This window comes from Corvus moneduloides, chromosome 4 (assembly GCF_009650955.1).
Source record: "Corvus moneduloides isolate bCorMon1 chromosome 4, bCorMon1.pri, whole genome shotgun sequence".
Lineage (NCBI taxonomy): Eukaryota > Metazoa > Chordata > Aves > Passeriformes > Corvidae > Corvus > Corvus moneduloides.
In genome coordinates, this window is record NC_045479.1 from 2,934,438 (window position 1) to 2,955,752 (window position 21,315).

Below are 21,315 nucleotides of genomic sequence, written 5' to 3' on the forward strand. Positions count from 1 at the left end.
TTGAATTTTCCACTGTGGCTCTGAAACCACTTCATCAGTTTTCTGTATCACATTAGCCTTCTTTTCCAAGTTTTCTTTTGGGCAGGTAAAGTGTGCACATTGTTGTATTATTTAAGAGTAGAAAGCTAATGTCATTTATTACAATTAAAAATAAATATAAGCTTGTTACTAAAGTTTTTTTACCAGTCCTTTCTTCTTGATAGCTAATTTGGTAATGAAACAGAATGTGACACGTGAGAATAAAACATAACCTAATCACATTTCTTAAAAGAAGTTATGTGAGTGTACATGCACACATGTGCTCCCCACAGTATTAAATCATTGAACTTCTTTTAAAAGTCTTTTTAGAAATAAGTGGAAGAGAACCTCTGTTTCCCCTTACTTTTATAACAACTGAAATTCAATTTGTGAGGGAAAGCTTTTATTAATTATTTAAGATATTATTAATAAAAGTCACTAAATTACTGGTAAACTTTGTGAGTAGAATTTATGGCTTGGGAAACTGCCTTTTAAAATATGGAAACAGGAATATGAGTAATTACATAAGTTGGACTGTTAGGTAGAAAACAGTTTACTACTGAAGAACATGGTGGAGCAGAGTAACCAAAAAAACCCCTAAGTGTATATGATGAATACAAGCAGCAAAGTTCAAAGAGATGTTTGCCACATTTATGTTCTCAGTTTAGATTGAAACATTTGAACTAAACACTTAAATAAAAGAGGTACCCAGCATGAACAGGGCTACTGCCAGCTGAAAGCCAGAGAACACAGTGAACCTTTACAAAAAACCTACTTGATGTGGATGTAGTCACCCCATGCATTAAGCTATATATCAAATAAATTCATTTTGCCACTTTACATTGCACTGTGTCAGATAACCATATATATTACTCAGGACGGAATACCTGCCCTATATTACCCAAGGTTATGATATTAGACAGCTTGAGCAAAATTTGGGGGAAAACAGGGATTTGCACTGCAAAGTAAAGAGGAAGAAGGCTGCAGACAGTAATTTTTCTTCTGAGAAGAAGAGAGGAGTTAAAGGAAACACAGGCAAACTAATGATGATCCCCTGCCCACTGAACCCTAGATATGATTTCTAATTGTACAGGAACACTACCAACTCTTAGGGCATATTTTGGAACTCCAGACTGGATATTTTTTGTCCAGTATGACTAAGTTTAATATTAGTAGAAATTGTCTCAGGCATATTTCAGGCACTGTTGAAAAATGGCTTGCTAAGTGTGGCTTCTCTTTATTTGAAAGATATGCTCATTAGGCACATTATCCTACTCATTTCAGTAAAACAAACACATTAATAATTCTGTTTTATCCCCACAAATACTTCCAGAGACCATGCAGGTATGAAAGTATTATTTATGCTCTTCACAACTCCACACTTCATCAATCAAATGACTACAATTCAAATTGTTTTCTTTCCTTTGCAGGGAGGAAAGCTTTGGTTCAAGGGATCTGAACCAGTTGAACTGTAAATGAAAGCTCAGTTCATCCATCATTACTAAAGATGGAGGAAAAAAAAAAAGAAAACACACCAGAGTTTGATTTTCAGATCACAGGGCAGAAGTTGAGACATCAGAAAGCCACATTCTTTCTCAGACAGCCTTGAGGTAACAGCACAGCAAACACAATAATCACCTCATGCAATAATACAGTAAGAGGACCCCTTGTATTGCAGAGGTGGGTGGTGAATGGCAGTTCCTGCCAGGCCTGGTACATCTCCATAATCATCAAACAGGACTGTTTTAAACTCTACCATCAGGAGTCAGACTGATATAAAAAGGGGTAAGACACATATTGACACACATGAGAATTCTGACAACTTCAAGAGAGGTCAGGGAAACCACTAAAGCAGCACCTTTTAAAAGTAAACCAATGCTTGTAAATTTTGGGGCAGATTATTTTTGGCTCAAATCAAAAAATGCTGATAAAAACAAATAGCATCTTAGGGAACAGAACTTCCCCCTCTTCCTCCTGCCTAGGGGCAGGATGAAGGCAGAGATAAGTGGGTCTTTTATACAAGTTACACAAACCCAGTGCTGAAAGGGAAGGAGCAAAACCTCGTTTTTCTGTTGCTTTTAAACCAAAAGAGGGTTTTTCACCAATGGAATAATAGATAAATTTCACTGTGGCAGAAAATGACTATGGCAGCAGTGGCAAATATCTTACCAGTAAAGCTGATGGGCGACTTGGATGCTCTGAAGAGAACGATTCAGCAGGAGTTTCACCAGAGGGCTTTCGAGACTCCACTCAAACTTGAGCACCTTAACAGAAAAATTCATAATAAAAATCAATTTTATGCTGGCCTTGGTGTCTTTCCTTTATAACTAAGCTAATCAGAAGGGACCCAGAGCTTAGTTTGAACAAAGCAATCAGACACATGGAGTTTGCTCTGGCAATGCAATGAGCAGAGAAACTTCTGTTCACAAGGGTCTGCCACCACCTGGAAGACAGACAGATACCATCCCGATTCTGTGCTAACATGCACGTAAATATGCAGCTTCTCTTCCCCCACTTAAACCTATCAATGTTATATTTAATTTTTTATCTGATTATCTGGTTAGGAAAATAAACTTATTTTAGGACAGAAGCTGTGGAAGGTGAAAGGTCACAGCAGTTTGTGAATGCTGGAAAGCTGTGAAGGTTCCACTGGCTCACAGTAGTGGATTACATGAATATATTCATAAATGCACACAGATATCTATCTAGATAAGCATATATCACAAGCACAGAAAGAAACTGAGAAACTCTGCAGTGTGGATAGGGAGTTATCCATATGCACAGTGCTATGAAGTAAGGGGATAAAGCTTTCCAAAGTTCCTGCTCAACCCCAACACAGGATCTATTCAATCACCAAGTGCTTTGGAAGCAGTGATGCCATAACTTGCAAAACATTAATTTCCAGAAAAAGTAGTGTACATCTCTACAGAGACAATTCTACACCCAAATGTCCACTTTGTGTTGACTGTTTTTCTCAGTGTATGTGGAATTAAAAACCCAGTGATTTGTGTGGCAAGAGCACTTCCTTCCTTGACTGCAGTGAAGCCCTGCTACCTGAGCAGAATTTCTCTTGGTCAGATACACTTTTTTCTTTTCTTTGTTACTGCAAAATACCTTCATGTGCTATATGTGAAAGCTCAATCAGCATGCCAAAACAATTCCATCCTCCTAAGTTGGAAACAGTCTCTCCCTCAGCCCTGTTTTTAATCCACTCATTGCATCAGTTGACCAGACTTATTTGTTCCTCTTACAATGTATCAACCAACCTAAAAGCATCAAAAGTATTTAATGCAGTTATTGATCTGGACAGGAGATTCCCTTGGCTATCAATTTCCTCCTTACCTGAACCAGCTGTGGGAGGTATTCTAACAATTCATCATTTGACACATTTTCTATTTGTTGGACTGCTGCCCTGCGAATATCTTGATCTGGAAAACTAGAGCAAAACAAATAGGTATCATTAAGAGCTACCAGACCACTGCAACTCTCCTGAGTTCTCACTGATACAAGATGTTAGAAAAACTGATTTTCTCTCAAAATGGAACCGGGGGGGAAAAAAAAATCAATTAATTTGCTTTATTGTAACAAGAAACACACCACAGGTGTCTTAATTGGATTGACTGTTACAGTGCCGCACTGGGGAAAAAACCCCAACCTGATCTTCAAATACCTTTTTTAATTTGAACTACCACATATTGTAATTTTCTGAAATATGAAGCAAATTACAGATCTCTTGCTGCTCTTTGTTACCTGAAATGGGAAATTCCTGAGACTTATGAACTTTTAACAGTCACTTGAAGACTTTGCTTGATCTGAGAAACAACACAAAAGCTTGACATTTCCCATACAAAAAGGGTTCATTTCAGATAATTTATTCTCAAATCAGCTCTTCTGTTTTCTGTCATAACACAATCAAACATACTTTTTAAACAAAAGCGATTTTGTAATTGAAAACACGGATTGGGTAGTTTTAGGATTTTATTCTGTGAAATTTGGTAAAAAATTAGCACCTTCTCCAGAAAGGCTCCAAGTCAGTGAAATAGACATTTCTGCTGAGAAAACATTTGAGAACTCAGCACAAGCTATATTCTCAACTAATTCTGGCTGAAACCAGGGTGGCTGTAGCCTGGTATAGATTTTGTGATGTTTCTCATCATAAACATGAGAAAAGAGGAAAACACGGTGTGGCAGCAGCAATAATACAGAAAGAGAAGGCTGGATAATATAGATGGTAGAAACATTTTCCTTTGGAAGAGAATGAAATTTTGATGTAACCTGGTTGATCAAAACTGACTCTTAAAAGAATATTTTCTCTCCTCGGAGAAAATATACAGAAAATATACAGTGTCACTTTTAACATTTGAAAGCCAAAAGATAACCTTTTAACCACTTCTTTTGAAAATCTAAAAATAATTTCTACCTTTTCATGTTTTGCAATTGTGAAATCATTAAAGCTTGGACTTGATGATCTCAGAGGTCTTTTCCGATCTCAATGATTCTATGATTTTATACACAGAGAATTTCCCAAACACAGAATTTGCCTAGAATGGTTCAAATTTAGCTGATTTGCTGCTGTTCTGCTTTCACAAGGAAAGGAACAGATGTGCTCCTCTGTGTACATCTGCTACGAGGTGTCACCCTTAGCTGTGTAATCAATCCTTGTGTGTCGTCCATTGCCATCCCAAGAATATTTTCTGTCTTCTCCTGAAGCAAACTGGAAATGTTCGTGGAGACCTTTCAGTTACCAGAGGTGCAAGAAGGGTCATCTCTGCCTAAGGGGCAGAAATGTCTTCAAACAGTCAGAAGAGCTGGTGGGCTTTGATCCAGTTCCCTGAGGGCGAGCACCTGCCCCACAAAAAGCAGTGAATCCCTACCCTCTGAACTGCTATGGCTGTTAGGCTCTTGGGAGAAGCCTCTGATTTGGCAGTCTAGTCACACAAAAAGATGATGACTAAGGGACACAGGTTATCCTGTCAATTCACCCTGAGGAAAGTCCTTTGAAATCAGAACCTTCATGCATGGCAGCAGATGTCACAGGCCAACAGCGTCACTGCTTCAAGAGCTCAGCACAAAACCAGACTGCTCTCTTCTCACCTAGCACCTTTTGCCAATAATATAGAAATAAAAATCAGAAGTGAAACAGAGGAGGCAGAACCATACTTGCAGCAGCGACTGCTTGTTGCTATCAAGATAAAAAGAGAAGAAATTGTAAAGCTAAGCGCTCAGCACTATAACAGCACCTGCTGCTGGAATCCTGAGTTTCTAAGTTCAATAAAACCAGCTGAAGCAGAACAGTATGCACACTTCGATCAGCAAATTAACTAGAGGCCATCTAATCAAAATAGGGATATTCTGATTAAAAAAAAAAAGGTGGACAGTTGGACTTACTTGAATTAACTGGTTTCAGGGCTGCAACCTGTAACACTTCCCACCCCCCTTTCCCACGTGGCTCAGGTCCAGTTTTACTATTTTGTTTGTTTCTTATGGTCCATATTTAGTGATGTTTCTAATATGGTTTATAATTCTTTGTATAATGCTGAGAGGGCTTTGATGGGGAGAGGAGGAATACATTATAAATAAATTATCATCCTAGGCCCAAATTAGCATATTTTGCAAGGCTTATTTTTTTTTACTTATTTATTCTAGGCAACCTATTAGGAATGAGAAGTTGTTACTTTAATATTCACATGGCAATTTAGAACAAAACTTATTTGAAAGAGGACTACATATTAAAAAAATAATCCCTTCCATATCATCCTATTTTCTAATTATGCAATTGCTCCAAAGGATTGTGTGCCAAGCATGTGCAGATAATATGGAAATGAGTCTTTCCCTTCCCCTTCTTGCCTAGTTCAACAGGCTACTGAGCAGTGAAATATGCTCTACACAGGCACAAGGCCAAACAGAAAAATGTTATTACTTAGTTACATCTTGTCCTTACTAGCAGCCAAGATCTGAATACACACAATGCTATGAGGAGAGAAATTCCTGTATTTTTTTCCAGCTAGGCAAAGAATGAGAAAATTATTTGAATCCCAGACTTTCCAGAAAATCCAGCAGCTAACATTTGATTTATTTAGAATTGATTTGATGTAAGTCAAAACTGGGGCTATATCTAAGCCACCAGAAGCAGTGCCAGGAGATGTGATTAGGGCAATGACAGGCACTGTGGTGAGATACCTGCAGGGCAGTGTGCTTCAGGAAACATGGCTCTTGTTATTCTTTTTGAATGACATTTTGGTAATTTGTTGGTCTTGGTGACTAAATAGTTTCCTTCAGCTTGTAAATCTTGAGGTCAGCTTGAGGCTTAGTTCAGTCTTTTGAACAGAATGGGCAACTAGTACATTTTTTAAACTACCCGACAATTTGTTAACCCCTAGATGTAAGAGCCCTCACTTTTTTTGAATTTCAGTGTTGTTCAGGGCCACAAGTACAAGTACAATATTGAATTTGTATTTAAATATTGTACACAGGCACAATATTTAATTCTATTTGTTTTCTCCCTTACATTTGTATTTGAGCAAACATTTAACATCCTCAGAAACACTGGAGTTACAGCAAACTCTTAGGAACTCCACCAGTATTACATGATGCTTATGCTATTCATGCTTGCACACACCAGTTTATTTGCTAAAAGCCAATAAAAGGGTATGGCTTAGAAGCAGATCTGAGTTAAAAATCCCTTCACATGCCTGGAAACGATGCCATCTTGTAGTCTGGTACTTAATTAGTGCTGGAAGGTTTTTTTCCAGTGAATAATCTTGCAAATGTTTGAGTTGCATCAAATCTGATTTTAGTAATCCATAAATTAGTCTTGATTAGAGGACAAAATTAATTGATTTTTTGACTCTAACTCAATGCAAGAGAAAGCACTTCAGGCCCAAGAAAAAGAGCTTTACAGTTTGGATATTAGAGGAGAGCTGATTTCCAGGGCTTGCTGCAATGAATATGCAATTATTTATTTACACATGCTGAAAACTCTGAAAGCAGGGAAGTGAGACAACTCTATCACAACAAATTCAATATTCCAGTCTTTAAGAGTATGCTCCTAAGAAAGAAGAGCTCATCTGTAGCACAGCCTGTCTACATCAGATCCATTTTTTGAGGGCTTTGAAGAAGAGATTGTCAGAACTGACATGCGGCCTCTGACTATGGCTTCAGAGAGGCAGGACCTTCAAGGACTCCTCTTCCTAGCTGCTTTATGGTTATCACCAAAAAAACTGAGAATTTAGCTAAAAAAAACCCAGCTTAAAACAAAAGCTTTTAACAATGCTCGTAAGATTCTTTTTCTTACATAGTTTCAAATATATAATTGTCATGCAGGTTTAGGTTTCCACTTACTTATAGTTCCTTTTTTCCCCCTCAACAAACCACCTATTGGTCAAAAAATACTTCAGTGAATAGAACCATTGTGTTGTGGTTCTATTCACTGTGACTAGAGCCAAAGTATTCCCCATTCATTTGCTTGGCTGCATTGTAATATCTTTCAGCTTTCTTCTTTTGGCCAATTTAATTGTTCTCCCTTAAGGCAATGAGTACTCCACAACAGAGATCATGACTTCTTACATATTTGTTCCAGGTTCACACACATCAGAAACATCACAGACTCTATGAAAAATAAACAATATGTAAAGTTGTTGAGTTTAGTCCTCAGTAATAGGTCACACTATGCAGGACTTCAAATGTCCCCTTCACAGCTTGTCTCACAATTTGGATTCTCTGTAAGCTATGAAACCGTTTTCCTCTAATTAAACACTCACCTATTTAAACTCAACACCCTTTTTGCAGTTTTGTTCTTCCCTCTCTGCATGATGCCAGTGATTGACAGCCACCCATTTTTTATCTTTTAAGTAGATTACTAGGTCTCCCTTGAGACTTTAAGGTGTGTTTTGTAAAAGTTGAATTTTGAGCTGGATGAGCACAGATTGCAACTTGGTTTAGAAATAAGGACAACTTGCAGTCTTTGATTTTTTTCATACTGATAGCCAGTCAGGAGCTATGTGTCTAGCTGTACCTTTTAGCTAAATCAGATTCAAACAGAAAACTAAGCACTGCTGAGGTGTCCTGTGGATCTGTGAAATCCTCTTGAGATTTCAGCATCTGCCAGTGGTGAGCTGACTGTAAAAGAGAAATAGATGTGCATTTTATTTTTAACAGTTTTATTATTCTAATTTTATTGTGCTGTCTCAGATAGCCCTGTGCCAGAATATATTTGTCAGGTAAGTGAAACTGCTCACTTCTCTACATTTTCTGGCACGTGATGATCTCTGATGAGAACAATGTAGCCTTTCACAGGCCTTCTTTTAAAGTAGAGGTTTATATCATGCCACTTATTTCTGCATTTCCCTTCACATTTTAAATTCTGTTGCATTGTCAAAAAAGAAAAACTTCACTCTGCGAAGTGCATGGTATTAAGTCTGGCAAAACCAAGGAAAGCTGAACTAGCAAACCTACTGGAATGAGGATACCAACTGAAAACAAAAAACCCTTTAAGTAGTAAAGTATATCATGTCATTGATGGATGCAACTGGGCCAGGAGAGAAAGTATGGAAGAAATGTTTAGAAGAGTAGACAGGGAAGTTTTGTGAGGCAGTTTAAGTATTTTAAAAGCAATTAGACAGAAAGAGGGAAGAAACTACTAGAATAATGATTAAGGTGTATGTCAGACTTCTGCATGCTAGCTCGAAGAGAGCCTGGAGGTGTAGCCACAACCTGACTGCACTGCAGCAGGCACAGACAAACACAAAAGCACAGGCAGACGGGGGTGTGCTCCTCACCCGAGGGGCCGTCCCTAAATAGGGGGTGAAGGCAAACAGGGAGAGGCAAAGAAGGGAGAGAGAGGGTACTCTCCCATATAACTTGTACACAGAAGGTTTATTGAGGTGAAGCAAAAGGAGCAGGAGATGGAGAGCCGAAAATCTGATAAGGGACCAGGGATTTTATAGTGGGGATAGGAAAGGCGGGGCTAAGGGATACAGCAAATGGGATACTTGACAGGAGGCGGGGTTGAGTGCAAGAGAACCAATGGAGGGATTTAGGGAAGGAACCAATGGGGCATCGAGGAACAAAGAACTTTCTAGAACTGATACATATTAAACTTGGGAAATGAATATACACAACCTCATACATAAAGCAAGGAGGGAATAACATTAAGCAATCAGGGGAAAACATGCAAACAGCAGAACAAAGGAATCATGGGTTCTCACAAGTTATATACTAAACTTGGGTTGCTGACCACCACAGGGGGAGGTCTGAGTTCTCCTCAGGAGGCAGAAGAGCTGGAGCCACCTGCACTGCTAGAGGTGTATCATTTTAGCTTACAGATAGCATAAGCTGGGTTTTCTGTTGGTGATTTTTTTCACTCCTTTGAGGGCTTCTGAAAATAAACCACTGTGAGTGTATGGAGGGTAGAAAATGGTAAGGATTGAAGGAAAGTACAGAAAGATAACAAATACCATCAGTAAAAAGGACACTGCCTTTTCATACTTTTTTTGTTGAAAAAGAGAAATTCACTCTTCATTGTGAGAAGTCACATGAACTCTTCCCAACCTCACACATCACAGAAGTTATGGTCGTCTTCACTAGCTTTTGCTTTGGCTGATTGATTGGCAGATAAATCTGTTGAATTTGCTCACAGAAAATATACTTTCAGTCATGCTCACATAGATTTTCTACAACAAATTCTGACTGCAACAACTAAAAGTAAGTTTAAGATGTCATGGAGACCATATGGTGAACCATATCCTAGGACAAGAGTAGGAAGAAATTACCAAAAAGCAGTTTCCATTTGAAACCTGTATGATCTAGAAGGTTCTTCCCACCCCAGAGACAAACTCCTCTGTTACATTAAACCTGAAGATTAAACCATGGAAAACATGATTATTTAGATTAAGCTTCCTGACCAGAGAGCACATTTATGCACAAAAAGCATGTAATATCCTACATAGTTGTCTTTTGCTATTTGTCCTACTAAAGCATTCTGCTGTGGTACCTTCATATTATTGCCAAGTAAACTAAAAATGGTTAAAACCAGTGAAAAAAAAAAAAAAAAGAATTCATCACGTTCCACTGCTTAAAGACTTGTCTATCCCTAGCAATGCATATATCACCATCTAAGTTATCACTAAATTTCATGTATATTAAGCATAAGCAGTTTTAAAGCTTCGTCAGTAACGTGTTCTGTACATCAAAGTATGAAATTAATTGTGGAGTGTTGCTTTGTTCTTATCTTATTTCTTTGCATACACCTGTGTTTGCTCTCCATATTGATGCATAACTACAGCCAAGTAACAAGATGCAAACGGGCAAGATATGCTCTACTTCTATATGGTTTATTCTCATGTGAGCTCGAAGGGAACACTTTAAATTCTCCTTTTATTGAAACAATGACAATCCGATTCAACAATTCTAAATCAATTTGGCTTCCAAAGGTATAAGAGCAAAATCTGTCTCTGAGGTATCACCTTTTATTATAATTATTGGTTAGATATCTGAACCTCTGAAATGAAATAGCCACTTTGCTACATAAGGCGAAAATCAAGAATAATACTGTGACAGTCACAGGCTGAGGGATACTATAACCAAAACTGTGTCTGACACCACATGGTTTTAAAGGATTCTTCTTTCCTGTGCAGTTGCCCTGAGGGAATTAGAATTCAGCAGGAAGTTTCTAGGAAAATTTTTAAGCCTAACAGGGAGGCTACATCTTCAGCTCCCCCATCTATTTCAAAAAGTTCTTTCATCAAAATGGTTGGAGCCATGAACTATGCTGGAAAAAGACACACCTTCCGTGGCTGTTCTCTGATTCTAGCTCAGTATCTTGATTCCTAGCCATGACGCCTCAAAGGGCTGCCAGAAAAAAAATTTAAAAAAAAGCTGAAGAAGACATTTTCTATTTTGATTAACAAATATGCTTGGACTTTCCTTTGCAGTAATTTGAATAGCAAGATAACCTGACTAAAAATTCCAAGCATGGTTGTTCTAAACATACACAAAACATTGGCCTGCTAGCAACGCATCATAAATGGTGGCATTGCTAACCCTGCCTTTGGTTTCTTTCTGTCATCAAGAAAATGCTCTGAGTAAATGAGTGTACTGGTGTTATTTCCCTGGGTAGCGTGACACGCAATGTAGGTCCAGTTTTAGAAAGCTCTAACTCACTAAAGCTTGGCTTTTTACCAAACTCAATAAACGACAGCACGGCAAAATGCACAGGGCACCAAGAAGCTGTTCTGAGTAGGAGGGACCATGTCTATAACTTCTGCCTTAGGGATAATTTTATACTTCAGGGAACAGCTTATAACCATCCTTCCCTGAAATTAGAGGTGAGAGTGTAAAATCTTTTTCCACACTTCCCCCTCCCATCGTCTCCATCGCATCTCTATTGATTAAAGAAACATTAATGGTTTTTTAAATTCCTTTTTGTAAGCATCGGCTCCTAGGGCTCTAACAATCAATGCATTTGCTCCAACTACTGGATTCAAGGTTGCAACTGAATTTATCTGTGAAATTTACCGTGATCGTGTTTTCCATTTATGAAAGTTCTTCCTTTCCACTGCATAAATGAGCATGTTATCATTTGGCTGCCTTGAGAGTTGCCTGCAAAGTGAAAGAGCAGAAGCAAGAGAGGCACGCTCAAAGAACAAGAAACATCTATTAAAGGGTGTGTTTAACTGTGAGGTGAACAAAACAACTTAGAAGTTTCGGAGAGTTGCAAAGAGCTTTCCAGTTCAGATTCCAGATAATGGGGTTTGATCTGATGGCCTGTGATACCTCTCGCCAAGATCTGTGACGTTGCCTTCTAACCCAGGCCATGAGGAAGCACCTCCAATGCTTTTTCATTTCTTTACCCTCACAAATGTGTGTTTGAGTTTAATCATCAGGCAGACACTGCTTTTTTTGCTCTGAGAAGAAGGATAATTTAGAGTTCCCAGCCCAAGGCATGCAGAAGTGACTAGTGATTTTGAGAACCCTTTCTAAAGAGTGAGCACATGCCTCCAGCACAGATTCAGGTTCTCTTTAAGACACTGCAAACTGAAGTTCCACCAAAGAAAGTGTCCAGAATGTGGAGTGACTGGAAACTCTTGGTTTCTTTTATGGTACTGATAAATGGTGTTGCACAGAAATAATACAGCATAGAGCTAAGCTGCAGATCTCCTTGCTTTAGGTTGTACTGTAAGTTGAATATTTATGCAGAATCAATTTTAATTTGGAAAAAATTATAGAATAAAAATGCGAGAGGGCTTTTAAAAAAAAAACCAAAACCAAACCAAAACCTGTTTTAGGAAGCCTCTGAGCTGCAGATTACTGAAATTTGGGAGAGTAGCAGTGTCATTATGTTTGGCCCATTTTCATAGTCTTCCCTGGGTAGCTGTTGTTGGTCACCACTGGAAAAAGGATGCACTAGGCCGACTTTTGGGCTGATTTAGTGCAGTTGCTCCTGTCAGCAATACATGTAGACAAAGATCAGCTCTAATTCATTTTCCTTACCCACAGTTTGATAGTGATGGTAACACAAGTCCTTAAAATAGGCATGGATATATGAGGAGCATTTATTTTATATTCTGCTCATGTTTTACATGAACTTGGATCTTTCAGCCGTGTCTCAGCAATCACAAGAAATCAGAGAGCTGTTTTGTGGATGATAGAAGTGAGGAACTGAGTTCATGTGTTGTCAATGACAAACATAAAATAGGACAGTGTTGAATGAACGTTCAAAACCAGCTCAGTTAAAGAGCCTGTGATCCAAAGTCAGTGAAGGTAAGGAGGAAATAAGGTTGGACCCTCTCCAGTGCTACTGTATTTTTTTCAAAATGATAAAAATCTGAGAAATAGAGAACTAAGAGAAGAAACCTCAGAAATCCATTTGTATGGAAAGTACTCCTCTCCTTCAACCCACTCTCTCACTTTGCATATCCATGTGTCTCAGCAGTTAAATCAGTGACCCAGGCATTTTTGAAACTAGGCATCTTTAGGGAAATGTAATCTCTCTGTTTCTGAAGGTTAGCTTCCGAGTTGTTCATGCACCTACAAAATATTGTAGATATGAGAAGGACAGATTTTTTTTCTTAAGAGGATTTGTTTTGTGATCCAGAACTTCTTTCTGCAGTATTACCATGAAGCAAAAAAAACCTGGCTTGATATTATCTTCTGTGAGAAAGAAACTATAGGGACAAGCCATCTAAGATCCTGATCAGGAGAGAAGTTCCTGTTCTTTGGCACAACTGCAGGTGCCAGCCACTCCCAATGGTGGCATAAGAGAGACAAAGTGATGGTATTTTCCCCTCTTTCCATGCCAGCAATCTTTGTGGTAGCCAGAAAGAACAGTGGGTACACTGCACCTAATGCACCCTGAGAACATCCCTGCACACTCAGGGACAGACTGAGTCATAGTAAATACTCTCTGAAGCACCTGAAAGGACTGATATTCTGCACCACACCCTTGTGCAGAGCTGAATCTTCAAAGAACAATAAAGCTCTTCACTTGCAGAAATGCCACCCAGATACAGAAACAAAATCAGGCAAAAGGTCTGATCTAAAAGCCTGGCATGCTCGGACAAACCCTATCAAATTCTCTTTCTACTCTGAAGTCTGGAAGACAACACACTGCCCATATACTCTTTTCTACATGGATCTTTTTAAAATTAGAATTGGATCCTAATAATTTAATAATGATAAATAGCAATATTATGCTTCAGAGTCTGATCCGTCAGGATGTTTGCTTCCACCATTCTCACTACACATAAAAAAGACATGTATGCAAACATGTGAAACTGCTAATAGTTCAGATAGAAACCTGGGATAAAAGTATTCATAGGAAATTGCATCTAGAGGGAAATAACAGAAAATAATCAGTTTTAGATTATTAAATATCTGGTTTTAATAATATGAAAGTGTATCAAGTCACAGTCTATTTCTCAAGTAAAGCTTTACAGGAGGTTTATTGTTTTTCTAAAGGTACAGCATGAAACCGAGATTGCAAAACTGGTGCAGCTTGTGCTTCCCTGAGACAAGCAATGGCTTGATAAAACAGATTTGCTCAAGCATTTCCATCTGCATGTGTAATGCTTTTACAGGTCACTTAATGCAAAATACCTCCCAAGTTTTTGGAAGGAATGTAGCTGCTGACACACATTCTGTCCCCTGACATCTCTGTTATGTCATGGGTAGGGCTATCTCCAGCATCAAGAAACTGTCCTGGCAAACAATCAGCTCCCAGTGTAAGAACTGGGGGTGGAACACAAGGCACAGCAACAGAATTTATTTAACTGACTTCCAAGTTTCATCCCATCTCCTTCAGAAAGATAGGTTACACGTGGGACTGTGTGTATTTACATAGATTATTGTGTTACCTAGAGACATATTTCAGTCCTCCTTATCTCCCATTAGTCACCTCATGTCAGTACAGTAGTTTGAAGTTATGGAGTGCTGTGTAAGTGCTACGTATTTGACTGATCACCAGTTACCAGAAACTGCCTGAATCTGTCCTAGAGAATGAAATACTCTTTTCATTATCCTGAGAAACAGAAAACCTTCTCAGCCAAGAAGACATGGTTGGCACACTCAACTCAAGGTCACCACAAGAGTTGCAACTGCATTTTCACTTTGACACAGAGAGAAACAAAAGCACAGCCAGTGCTGTGCCAGATACTGTGCTGAGCAACCTGAAGCACTGCATTAGCCAGCATGTGATCATTCTGTTTATCGTTACTTTCCTACTTGGGTAATTGTCCCTTACCTGAAAGTCAGCAGCCCAAGTGCCTCTAGAGGGTTAGAAAATTTCCAGCTCCTGAGCAAGGCATACATTTCTGACACTGTGGTTCGATCCCAGCTGGGTGCACTGCCCAGCACCAGAGGAAGGGAGCAGTTTTGATTATTGCAGGAGTAGCGATAAAACCATAAAATTCTTCTCTGTTGCTCTGAGAGTCTGGAAAAGAAGATTAGAAATTCAGTTTGAAATTAAAACCACCTGAAGCTTTGTGTAGCAACAAAGTTTATTGTACAGAGAGGCCAAGTCACACAGTGCACTGCTTTTCAGCTAAGTGCATGTTTTCCTTGGGGTAGGACATCATTTTCTGCAGACCAGCCTTCATAAGAAAAGTGATACTTATACTCTGGATCTGTCAGCCTTAGGTCATATAAAAATGAAGTGCCAAAAGACACACACACAAACATATATATATTTATATGATTATTTCACATTCCAAGCACTCTCAATTTTCTTCTCTGCTGTCTCTATTGTTGGTGTTGTTTGTTTGTTTTTACTGATTGGGTTTTTTTTGGCAAAGAAGGTGCAGTTGTCACTGGGTAAATTATTGTTGCATCCATCTGCTACAGATCATCTCCAACTAATTTTCGTAACTAGACACACAACGCTGCAAGTCATAGCTTTCATTCCTGCCCTTGCTTTGACTCTTTAATGCAGATGTGTCTATTTTTAACATTTATATTTGCTTTTAAAATAGTGTTTAGGCACGTCTATGCACGTGCACAAAAACATGAGCACAGGCACGCACATGCAGAGTGTGATTACCCCTAGAAGTGATATGAGATTGGAAAAGGGAAGAAAAGCTCCCAACAACTTCTATATTTGTTTGAAAAGTCTAGCTTGCCATGCTTTACTGTACTCACACAAAAAAAAAAAAAAAAGGATGCAATATACCAGACTCCTCACAGAGACATTAGATATCTAAATGTCATATTGATAAAATGGTCAGTCATCACACCATATTTCACCACAGTGAGAAATGCCTCAGAATAATTCCTGCCTTATATCATCTGATTTGTCAACAATTCTGATGTCTTTGCCTCATGCATATTAAATCTCAGATTCTGACACATTGGAAAACAGGAAAATAAATTTCCCTGGAGAGACAAGCTCAGACAATTGCCTTAATTTGATATCAGAGCCTTCAAAAGAAAACTCTGGAAGAGCCAACTGATCACCAGTTCATACACATAATTACTGAAAACAGGAAGAACATTGTTTTCTTGGTCATATTTGACCAGGTCGGTGATGCATCTATTTAAGAGCATAACACAGTTGTGACTTTAAACAAACCTAAATATTTCAGAATGAGGTGTGAGGAATCTAGTAGAAGGCAGTAAGTAAATAGTTTGCTTCCAGACAGGCATTTAATTATCCAGACGTGTAAACGGGCTTAAAATCTAAGTGTTTACATTCTTTCTGAGGTTGTCTTCCTTCTGTTTGCAATGTTTTGGGGCATTCTTAGCCAAAAAAAAAATCTTAGCCCCGCTCTGTCAAGATTGTGTCATTCACAGCTCATAGAAATGAGTTCCTCTGGCTCTGTAGGCACTAGAGAACTTTCCTCCCTTACAATTTTGAATTGCCAAGTGTTTAGGAACAGAAAGCAGCAGCACAAAGATGGGCATGTTTTTTTCCTGAGTGAATGTTAATTTCTTCCCTTTAGGAGAATAAGCTCATAAATGTATGCAGAAGATGAACTTAACTGTGATACCCATCCTGACTTTCAGTAATCATTTCAGGAAAAGCATCATTTTGGTAATGACTTAAGAAACAACTTCAGAATTCATAGCATGTCTTCTGTGACAATAGATAGATGCCTTTGAGAGCGTGTGAAAAATCACGCACAGAAAAAGAGATAAAAGTCGGCCTAAAGCTTCGTTGCCTGTCTGGTTATCTCATGCATTTGGATGACATTCTGCAGGACAGTTCAGCTAAAGGACCTCTTTTATATGTTAACTTTAAGCAGAAATTTCAGCTTTCAAACAGCATCCTCCAAACTAGACAATCTGTTGCTCAGATTAAAGCAGCTAAAGCTTCTACTGAGCTTGCAAAGGAAGATAAGAAATCAATCCTTGTATCATGTTTTCTAAATAACAGATTTCTCCCTCTGACTTCACTCAGAGGCAATGCCATTTTCTCTTTCCATGCTTTAAAGATCAGAGATGAAACGAAAGGGTGGGTGGGGTAGGAGTATTTTAGGTTTTGATTTTAAGTTTCTTAGTTGTAGCAAAAGTTTATATAAACCTGTAATAAGACATTTAAGATGGTAAAAATATTTTGCATACATATAGGATCTGAAGATTATTATGAAAATAAGGGCATTTCTTTGTCTCAGTAGGGTTAAGATGCTAATTAAACCTCCTTTTTTTGATAAAAATTAAGTTTATGTTTTTTTAGATAAAGCTGCGTCTAAATTTCCCTCCATGTGAGATGTCTATTAAAATATTTGGCATTCTGTTTAACACAAATAAAACCAAAATACCTTATAACCTAAATAATTCAGCAGTTTTCTGTTCAGGTTTTGATTAATCCCTTTAGCTAAACGAAGAAAACAGCTTCTCTGAAGGTTTTGTCAGCTGTTAATTGTTACTTTTTTGGTGGGAGGGGGAAACAGCAAAAAATGAGTTTAAATGTTTCTGAGCTGTTTTTGTTCTTCATGTTCAGTACTAAAGGAGAATAAGACAAAAGGCAAAAAGAGGAGAGAGTAGCAAAGATAGAAAATGCAAATTTCTCTTCCCCAGCACTGATTTTCACTTTAAAGTTTCTCTTCCATGGACGGACCAGAAAAGACCTCTTCTGCTATTGACCCAACTGGAAGTAGACTTTCTAATCCCGCCTCATCACAACAGGACTCTTGTGACCACTGGCAGGCAAACTAGATTCTTCCCAGCTAAGTGGCAAAAAGGAAAAGGGAAGCTGGAAGAGAGGGAAAATAAGGTGGAAGGAAAACAATGAATGAAGGAAATAAAGGTGGCAGAAACCAGATTGTCATGTTCCTGGCTTCAAACTGGTCTCCCATCCTTTCACTGGGATGCAAGGAGGCTGTATCAGGTTCAAAGAGCCTCCTTTATCTCAGATGCTGCGTTTTCTGGGGCTTGTATTTCAAACACAGTAATCCTAAAAGGAATCAGAGGCTCGCATCTGAAATGTTTTCAGAAGTCAGCCAAAGCAGCTGGCAGTACCTAATGAGTTCTCCTCTTGGCTCTCTCTTGTCTGGTTTGGTGATGATGCCAAAGATCAGAGTGTAGGGCTGTGAGGAGCACAAGATCCATGTGGCGAAGTTCATTTCCTTCAGTCCCACTGAATAACATCTTCGTTAATCAACACCCAAGACATGCTGGCCATGGGGACCAGTGATCTGAGCCACCTACCAGAAGGACAAGAGTCCGAGCCCCTGGGAAGGCCATATATCTGGGGCAGATACACATCCATGTAACAGGAACAGGCCCAAGCACCAGCAACCAAATCATGTAGTTGTGGACCCTGAGGGTTTTTATGTCTGGGTGTCAGCAGCTGGGGAAAGCAGGGAGATCTGGGTCCAGCTAACTGGATAGACTGAGCACAACTACTGGGGAAATCAATTTTTTGATACTATATACAAAAATATATATGTATGTGCATCTATTCCACCAGCAGACTTGGATCCTGATCCTGCAGAGAGGAGGAACAGAATCAGGCTGTCTGTGCTGTCAGTTTTGTGTTAGTGTTGCACTCAAAACATTACTGGATTCAACAACCTGTAAGAAAGACGACCATGCAGCTGTCTGGTTTTAACCACTGCATCTTCCTTTTCTACCATTGGTTTAAGAATTTTCTGTCCATTCACATATTCCCTCTGCTTTCAGTAGAGTGAACAGAAGGATTCTGACAGCCTGAGAAAGGTTTCTTGTGTCTTCTGACCACAGACACCCACTTATTTCAAAGTTATATTTGAGGCTTGTAAGCCTGAAGCATCATCACTGAGTGATATTGCCACAAAAAAGCTGCCTAGATTCCTCTCTTTTTCTTGACATATGGAAAAAAAGAAGAGAAGAAATCTTTGGGTATCACAGCAATAATGTGTTTGGATACAAATGTGCTACAATTTTTTAAGAGAAAGTATCTCATGAATGAGGAAGGTAAAAAAAAAAAAATCCTCTGATACAGATACAATAAAATTACATGCTGACAGATTCCTCTGGATTACAATGTACTAGAGAATGGAATTGCTTCATTAACCCCAGCTACTTTACCCTTCACCTTGATGACCCATTTGTTAGACCAGCATTGCCTGTAAGACAGGAGGACAGAAAACAGCAAACTATGGGAAAATGTGGGAGTACCACTGTCTTTCTTCCAAGGACCTGTAACTGAACTTAGCACAGCCTTAACTCCAAACTGGTGACTTTCAGTGGTCTCTTCCCTTCATATTCCCACAGAACCCAAAATTGTTGTATTATGGATGTTATAGGATCTACCCTTGCCTGGTCCTTTGTAAAACCTATTGATGAACCTGTTATCCATGAATTTGTGTTTAGCCTTCATGAATGTGGTGATGTTTTCTGCCTTCACAGCTTTGTGGCAGCAGATTTTAAAAGCTCACCACTGACTGTCTAAAGAAGTACTTTATTCCATTTATTGATAACTGATTTCCTACTTGTTTCATTGAACATCCCTAAGTTCAAATATTGTAGGATTTGATGAGGCATTTACCTTGTCTAACACCACCATGATTTTACACAAATTAATTGTACATACACAGACATGCTCCAGTCTTCTCTCCAAACTGTAGAGTCTCAGCCTTTTTAGCTTATCCTGGTCAAAGAGCTGCTTAACCTCTTTCATGATATTTTTTGCCCCTCTCTGCACACTACCCACATCTACTGTGTCCTTCCTGAGTCTTGAAGACAAGAACTGTGTGGTGTTTTCAATAAAATGGACATCAAGGTTTTAAGCAGCAGAGAAATGGCACACACTGTCTTCTTTGACAAATTACTTTGTACTTAGCTAATTTCTTAATGATCTTATTCCTTCTTACTGAAACCACCATTTTACCATGGTAACAAAGGTCACAGGCATTTGTTTTGAAGTACCCTAAATCGTTCTGAAGCATATTTTGCAGATGGAAATTTTACTGGCACTGTGGCTGTTCACAATAAAATACTGACATCCCATTCACATTTTAAAATAAAATTACAAAAGCTTAAATCATAGACCCCGTGTATAATAAAAATAATTTTACATTTCATCTGTCTTTGTAAAAGCTGTGTTAAACATCAAATACAACAGCAAAATTCTCTTGCTTTTTTTTTTAATAAATTAATTTTAAAAACCCCTCAAACCACCAACATAGAAATCAGCACAGAAAAGTCTTCTTAACAGATACATCATATCCCACTGAGAGTGCTGAATTATGTTATTTAGTTATTGCACAACTAATGCATCTTTTGACATTTGATGGAGGATTAATTCACACAATTAACTGACATTAGTATAATGGCTCTCTGTAAGCACCTGTGCTCCAAATTCCACGCTGATTATACCCAAAATTATTTCATGCAGTACATAATCCTAATTGGTAGTACAACATTCATACAGCTGAGCATACTAATCTGCTTCAGTTCAGAGTGTGTTTGTTTTGTTTCACTTTGTCTTTATCCACCTTCTGTGAAAGCTGAACTTTTCACACTTCTTTCCTTGCTTATAACTTGAAACAGATTTTTCAAAAACCATTTAACAGCTCTATCTGAAGTCTGAGTGTTTAATAACTAAAGGAGGCCGATTTCCATAGAACCTAACGGTGTTCTTGCTAATACTGATACAGATGTACTGCCTTACCTGAAAATCTTATGTTTTGAATGAAAAATCAGTTTCTTGCCTCAAAGACATGAAAAGATGTAGTAATAGAAAGGGAAAAACAGTCCTTTGCTAAACTGGTAAAATACACTGCCACCTCCGGGGCCTTATTAGGCCTTGCTGTGATCTGTTCTTTCATTTAGAGGTGCTACTTCTCAAATCAGTCAAGTTAGGCTCCTTCATAGGAAAATTTTCTTTTTAACAAATTTGATACATTTAATTATGATCAGTAGGATAAATACAGCACAGCAAGAATCAGCAGGGTTAGGTGGGGACAACTTACAGCAAGAGAGAACGTATCTGTGAAAGTCTTGCAATGTGCTTCAGGCACTCCTGGGTTGGCTCTACAAGATCACCTCTTCTTTCTTCAGGTTCAGGTTTAATGAACTCCAAATCAGTTTCTGGGAAGTCGATCTTTATTTAAAAAAAAAAAACAAAAGAAGAGGGGATAATTATTTGAGGATGCTCACTCTATATAATATGTTACTTAAATGTTTTGGTGATAAATTCCATCCACAGAAATCAGTGGGACCTAACTTTCCTGGGAGAATTTAATCCACCATATTACAATTTTATTAGAACTCCATGAATTAAAATCTGACGCAAGTTCTTACTTTTTGCCTCCTTTCTTTTTTTTTTTTTAATGAGATGGTTCTCAAATGGAAAACTTTCATTAATGTAGATTTGCTTTGTTT

At 38.4% G+C, this 21,315-nt stretch overlaps 1 protein-coding gene across 4 annotated transcripts in view; it reads right to left on the reverse strand.

Annotated features, from left to right (window-relative positions):
• PIK3C2G (phosphatidylinositol-4-phosphate 3-kinase catalytic subunit type 2 gamma) overlaps window positions 1-21,315 on the reverse strand; it is a 188,301-nt gene that overhangs the window by 99,720 nt on the left and 67,266 nt on the right. For all 4 annotated transcript variants that reach the window (XM_032107350.1, XM_032107351.1, XM_032107349.1 and 1 more), the window contains 4 exons: window positions 20,904-21,034; window positions 14,756-14,944; window positions 3,361-3,454; window positions 2,188-2,282 (listed from right to left, as the gene is read on the reverse strand). In XM_032107350.1, the coding sequence (XP_031963241.1) occupies window positions 2,188-2,282; window positions 3,361-3,454; window positions 14,756-14,944; window positions 20,904-21,034 (509 nt within the window). The remainder of the gene's footprint in view (window positions 1-2,187; window positions 2,283-3,360; window positions 3,455-14,755; window positions 14,945-20,903; window positions 21,035-21,315) is intronic.